At 39.8% G+C, this 6487-nt stretch overlaps 1 protein-coding gene across 1 annotated transcript; it reads right to left on the reverse strand.

Moving 5' to 3' along the window:
• Positions 1–3003: 3003 nt before the first annotated feature.
• Positions 3004–5784, reverse strand: LOC104956729 (rap guanine nucleotide exchange factor 3-like; the record flags this gene model as incomplete). Its single annotated transcript, XM_010784261.1, has 6 exons — positions 5596–5784; positions 4732–4814; positions 4589–4619; positions 4402–4477; positions 3569–3706; positions 3004–3101 (listed from the first exon to the last, which is right to left on the reverse strand). Coding segments are annotated over exons 1-6 (441 nt in total), but the record flags the coding sequence as incomplete, so codon positions are not given.
• Positions 5785–6487: the final 703 nt, after the last annotated feature.

The following is a 6487-nucleotide window of genomic DNA, read 5'->3' on the forward strand; positions in this document are numbered from 1 at the left end:
AGAATCTTGAAAAATCTTGATGCTGGGCGTGTCTGAAGCTTGGCGGCCAACAACCAATCACATGAATCTCCCGCCCCCGACATACAAAGCAATAGCAATGTTAAAACGAAGTAAACTGGATATAAACTCTCCAAACAGGCGAAAACCTACCAGTTTCACCCACTGTCTCTGCCACCTCCCTCCATGCCTGGTTCCTCCGGTTTGTATCCCGGTAAATAGTTCTGGTCGTAAAGAACCGGGTGATTTGCTACCGTAATTTCTCGTTTGGAATATGAGGAAATGAACTGCGGTCTGGCTCTCCCAGCTTGCACGCGGTTTGATTGGCTAGCGCTTGTACTGGCGGGATTTGCATAAACGGGATTTGATTGGCTGATGCCAGCTTCGAAAGCATCGGGAGCATCAAAAGTTGAACATTGCTCAACTTTTGATGCTCACGATGCTTGCAAAGCCATGCTCCGCTCCCCACAATGCAGTTCGGCGAAGATTAAAAATCTTCTACGTCACCCCATTCAAGTGAATGGGCGAAGCTTTGAAAGATTGTTTTCATGCCTGTGTGTGGACGGGCTGTTAGACTGAAGCTGAGCAAGGCCACATATCACATATATTGCTTTTGCACCAAGGCAGTTCAAGGGCTGCTTAGGAGTTGGAGATAGAAACAGAGCCTCATTTAAAAAAAACTTTTAAGGTTTCAACTGCAGAGGTGCTGGCTCTGTTGCCCCGAAAACTGGTTCAACTCGGGTACCAACTATTTGATAATCCGGCACAGAAAGACTTACATCGTAGGCTTGGACAGGATTTACTTGAGGAACAACAGTTCATGGCGAGTAGGACAAAGAGTAGAAACGTATAGAAGTATTAAGTTGTTCTTGAAGAGTAGAAAGTTGTAGGGGGAAAGGTCTAAAGTTGTTCTTGAAGAGTAGAAAGTTGCCAGAGAAGTTGTGCTTGCAATGAAGTCTCTCTTCATTGTGGCGTTCCTGGTTTGAAGCAATGACGTAAACGATGATTCTTCTTTACGTGCCGTCTTTCGGGCTCTTATCGCTGAAAGGAGGGAAGTTTGCAAATTGAACCAAGAGTTGCCCCAAAAAGGACCTCAAACGGATCTCAGTTTAGTGGAAAAAGGGGTAATAGTGTGTCAAACAATTATACCTTTTACTTTGAACACACAAAGAATCCCTCACCCCTCCCATCCTTTTATCTCTATGCGACATGTTTGTCTGGAAATGGGACGCCACCAACAGAGCTCATTTTAGTGGATAAGTGGTAATACTGCATCGACTATGAAGCTTAAATTGTGTCTCATGTGAAGATATGAGCCCAAAAGCTCCTCCTGTCTTGTTGTGCTTATCAAACAAATATACCTTTGCTTCGACCTCCCAAAGAATCCTCACCCCTCCCATCCTTTTGTCTCTATGCGACATGTTTGTCTGGAAATGGGACGCCTCTCTTGTGCCTCCATTCTTCTCCCTGACCCTCTTTTCCCCGTCGCCGGTGTTCATTCCTGTGGACAGAGCAGCCGGTGGAATGAGGTCATCTCTTTCCCGGCTTTCCAAACCATGCTGTGCTAAATTCTTCACGCTGAGTCACTGTCGCGCTGTCACAGTCGTCCGAGCGGCACATTTACCCCGTACTTCACCATGGATACCTACGTTTGAATGTGTGTGTGCGACCAAAATAACCTTCCCCCTGGGAACTCAGATAGAGGTGTCTCTTTGTGAGTGGCAGTGGTTAAGGCGACAGCAATAACAGAATGATAGAGTGGTGCAGGAATGAGTCCTAAAGCTTATAAATGAGACATCATTTTAGCACTTCCTGGTGTTTTGAATGTTTGAATGTTAGTCTGAAATAAGGTCTGTGGTTAACACAAGATTTTAACGTTTTGTTCTACGATATAAAATACATCAGTAAATACAACACTGGTGTATTTAACGGTGGTTGCTAACAATTGTCTGAATGAGACGACTAAATATCATCACGCCCAACATTAGCCTCCTTTAGCTTAGCGGTGGTGACGTGAAGTCATGTGACCGTGCTGTAGTTCCTTTATAGCCCAACATTAGCCTCCTTTAGCTTAGCGGTGGTGACGTGAAGTCATGTGACCGTGCTGTAGTTCCTTTATAGCCCAACATTAGCCTCCTTTAGCTTAGCGGTGGTGACGTGAAGTCATGTGACCGNTACTTCGTTACTGTACTGAAGTACATTGTTCTGGTATCAGTACTTTACTCCACTACTTATTTTTCTGACGGCTTTCTACTTTTACACTTTAACCCAAATACCTGTACTTTCTACTTCTTACATGTTGAACCCAAATACCTGTACTTTCTACTTCTTACATTTTGAACACAAATACCTGTACTTTCTACTTCTTACATGTTGAACACAAATACCTGTACTTTCTACTTCTTACATGTTGAACACAAATACCTGTACTTTCTACTTCTTACATGTTGAACTCAAATACCTGTACTTTCTACTTCTCTCATTTTCCAAACAGGCTGGTTCCTTTAGTCTGAATGTGTGTTTGGTGGCGTGATCATTATTATTTAGAGTCATTGCGTGCCTATTGATTTGAACACGATCCGTGTATCCATCATTTCCTGGTCTTCTCTAAAGAAGAGGGACCAATGAAAACGTTGTCATGTTGCCGTTGGTCACCATGGAAACATTCATTAGCTAACAATGACATTATTGTTCTATTAATATAAAGGGAGGTCAGGTACTCTTTAAAACAGCTGCTAGTTATGGGTACTTTTTACTGAAGTACATTTCAAAGCCCTCTTTACTTTTACTTGAGTAAAGAAGTTTAGTCAGTACTTCTACTTTCACCAGAGTATTTTTAAACACGAGTATCTGTACTTCTACTGGAGTAAAGGATGTGTGTACTTTTGCCATCTCTGCTGCTCCATGACCAATACAAATAATTGTTTTTTATTTATGTAGCACCCGAACATGTTTGGCTAATTGAAAGCTTATGTATCAGCACAATATCTTTCTCATCTCTCTCACCAGCTGATCCACCTGGCTGCTGCTGCAGACGAACAGCCGCTCGTTGAGTCCCATCGCCGTGAAAACTGCAGACGCATCCAGCTTTAACTGAGCTCTATCTGTGTAAAACATATACAAAAAACTCATTTCAGGGCAGAAATTGGCAACGATATGAAGCTCTGCATGCTTTATTCTAACAATTTTACACGACCGGGCATTATACATTTAAAAAATCTCTGCACATTTGAAGAAAATGCAAGATTTGTCTTAAATATCTGAAGGAGAAATGGACGAAAACTCATTAAACAAATGGAGAAAAAAGGACAGAACAAAACTGATACACTAGTTCAACAGTGAAAAAACAAATAATGAGCAAACCAATAAAAAAAGGTAAAAACAAGACACAATAAAAAAAAACAAGGAAAAGGATCAATCCATGAATAAAAAAAGTTTAAAAAGCTAGAATAAAAAATTATAATAAAATGAGTTAAAAGAAGTTAGTCAAAAATATAAATACATATAAAAAACGATGAATAAAAATTATAAAAAATATCAAGAATGTGCACTTGTGCTTCCGAGAGCGTACCTCCCGATGAGTTCATTTTGACGAGAACGTGATCTCCTCCAGGTTGCACGGTTGCTGACATCACTTCCTGTACGGACGCGCTGACAGGAAGCATCAGAGTGAGCGGCCTGTAGTCCGGTCTGTAGATCTCATACAGAACTGCAGAGATAGACAACATGTCAGGATGTAATCATCTCATCAATTGTGATTAAGTATAAAAACTAACCCACAAATACATGAGCCGATTGTCATTTTGAAAATAGTGAGTGGTGCAGGAATGAGTCCTAAACCCTGTCTGGATGTTCAATGGTTTGTTTTGTTTTTGAATGTGTTTGTTATCTTGAAATAAGGTCTGTGGTTAACACAAGAGATTTTAACTTTTGTTCTAAGTAATAACATACGTCAACAAGTGAACTACACTAACAAGTGTCTAAATGAGACGACTAAATATCATCACGCCCAACATTAGCCGCCTTTAGCTTAGCGGTGGTGACGTGAAGTCATGTGACCGTGCTGTAGTTCCTTTATAGCCCAACATTAGCCACCTTTAGCTTAGCGGAGGTGACGTGAAGCCATGTGACCGTGCTGTTATTTTAAGCCCCACATTAGCTAAGATATAACACTATAAAGGTCTATTGAATTATCAAAAAATGTAATATAATGATATTGAATCATTTATGTAAATTACGTTTTCATCATTAAAAAATAATAAAATATAGAAAGTCAGATGAAAGCAGAACATGAAAATGGATCATCCCTTGAAGATGATAGAAAAATATACCAATATCACTATAAAAAGGAAGTTATAAATAACAGTGTTTGAGGTGTTGTTGATGTACACAGTTTTTACTCACCTTTATCCTGCGCTCTGATTGGCTGTAACCTCCCCACCGGCTCCTCACAGTTTGAAAACCAATCAAACTGCTGATTCTATAAAGAGTGACTCAGAGAATCAGTGGCAGTCAAGTGAGAAATTACATTAGCGTGACATTTTCACAGTTTTCTCCTTCATGCATATCTCTGATGTTAATTTAAACTCACCCTGCTCAGAGACTGGTATCCATTCTCCTGTCTGTGAAGATATCAGAGGAGAAAAAACACTTTGAGATGACAGGCTGCAATATGCATTACTTTATAATGTCCTTTAAATATCAGATTTGATAAAGATAAAAGAGATAATTTACACTTTTGTTCTCCTCCGGTCTCTAAATTGATCTTTCAGCATGCTGGTCAGACGATAGTCAACGGCCACCTCCTTCTTCAACCTCTGTTTACAAAAATATTTTAAAAGCAATAAAATCATTATCTGTTTGTCTCATAAAAAAAAAAAAACATAACATTTTAAAATGAAATGTTACAGAAGTGATTGCTACATAAAATGGTCAAATTTTAATAAGGCTGCAATGAAAAACAATTAGCATGTTTTAAAGTGGATTTTTTTCACATTATTATGAAATACAAAGTTATGAAGGTATACAAAAATGTTCTGTTTTAAATAACATTTCACATCAAAATTCAGGATCTCGCCATGTCTCAACCCAAGCATGAGGTAGAATTTACTCAAATAAAATCGTGTAAAAAAGCCAATGCGTTCTCTCTAATGTCCAGCAGGGGGCAATACAAATGAAGTACGATTGTACAGAAGTTTAGGAGAAGATGTTCCTACTTTTCTCTTGATTAATTACCACAGATTGTATAGAAGTCTATGAGAACATTTGCCTACTTATCACTTGAGTTAATCCCTTAGCTTAGATTGTTTAGAGATCTACGAGAAAATTAGGCTATTTCTCTCTTGATTTATTAACTCAGATTTTATTTTATCTTACAACTTTGATCCAGTTCCAGATTTCACATTGAGTCAAATACCAATAGGTAAACACTGAATACATCCCCTTGTTATTTACATAAAGAAGTACAATTTCTCAGGGTAAAACGTTAAAAAACCCATCTTGTTTTAATAAACTTCCCATAAGGTGATACAGATCACCTCTCAGTATGCTCCTGTACAAATCGTAAATAATCCAATACACAAAATAAATAAATCTCACCTCCAGAGAGTCCATAGCGATGGAGTCTTCTTTCAGCAGGAGTCCGTACAGCGCCACCCACTGGCCGATCAGCTTCACCACCTTCTGCTTGGTGGTGAGGACGTAGTTCGCCTTCTCCTGATCCGAACCCTCGAAGAGCTTTGAATTATAGGTGCACGGGCGATTAAGGAGCAAACTGAGAATCAGAAACAATTACGAGACACTGTGTGTTGGACACTGAAGGTAGCATCTCCCTGGTCATATGGGATTTTTGTTCAGCAGGATAATCTCCACATATAAACACCACTTTATGATTTCTGAAGTAAAAAGTTAACGATAGGCTATAAAGGAACCACAGCGCGGTCACATGACTTCACGTCGCCACCGCTAAGCTAAAGGTGGCTAATGTTGGGCTATAAAGGAACTACAGCACGGTCACATGACTTCACGTCACCACCGCTAAGCTAAAGGTGGCTAATGTTGGGCTATAAAGGAACTACAGCACGGTCACATTACATTACATTACATTACATTGCATTTAGCTGACGCTTTTATCCAAAGCGACTTACAATAAGTGCATTCGACCAGGAAGATACAACCTTTAAGAAAACAGAATCATATAAGTACATCAGGTTTCATAGAGCCAAACATTTCAAGTGCTACTCAACTGGCATTTAAAAAGCCAGCCCTTTATTAGTATATAAGTGCTTTGTTAGTAATTTTATCGCTCGAAGTGGAGTCTAAAGAGATGAGTTTTCAGTTTGCGTCGGAAGATGTGTAAGCTATCTGCTGTCCTGATTTCAATGGGGAGCTCATTCCACCATTTTGGAGCCAGGATAGCAAACCCACGTGTTTTTGCTGACGGGAACTTGGGTCCCCCTCGCAGTGCGGGTGCAGCGAGCTGTTTGGCTGA

Source organism: Notothenia coriiceps, unplaced genomic scaffold (genome assembly GCF_000735185.1).
Source record: "Notothenia coriiceps isolate Sejong01 unplaced genomic scaffold, NC01 NC01_scaffold00026255, whole genome shotgun sequence".
In the NCBI taxonomy this organism is placed as follows: Eukaryota; Metazoa; Chordata; class Actinopteri; order Perciformes; family Nototheniidae; genus Notothenia; species Notothenia coriiceps.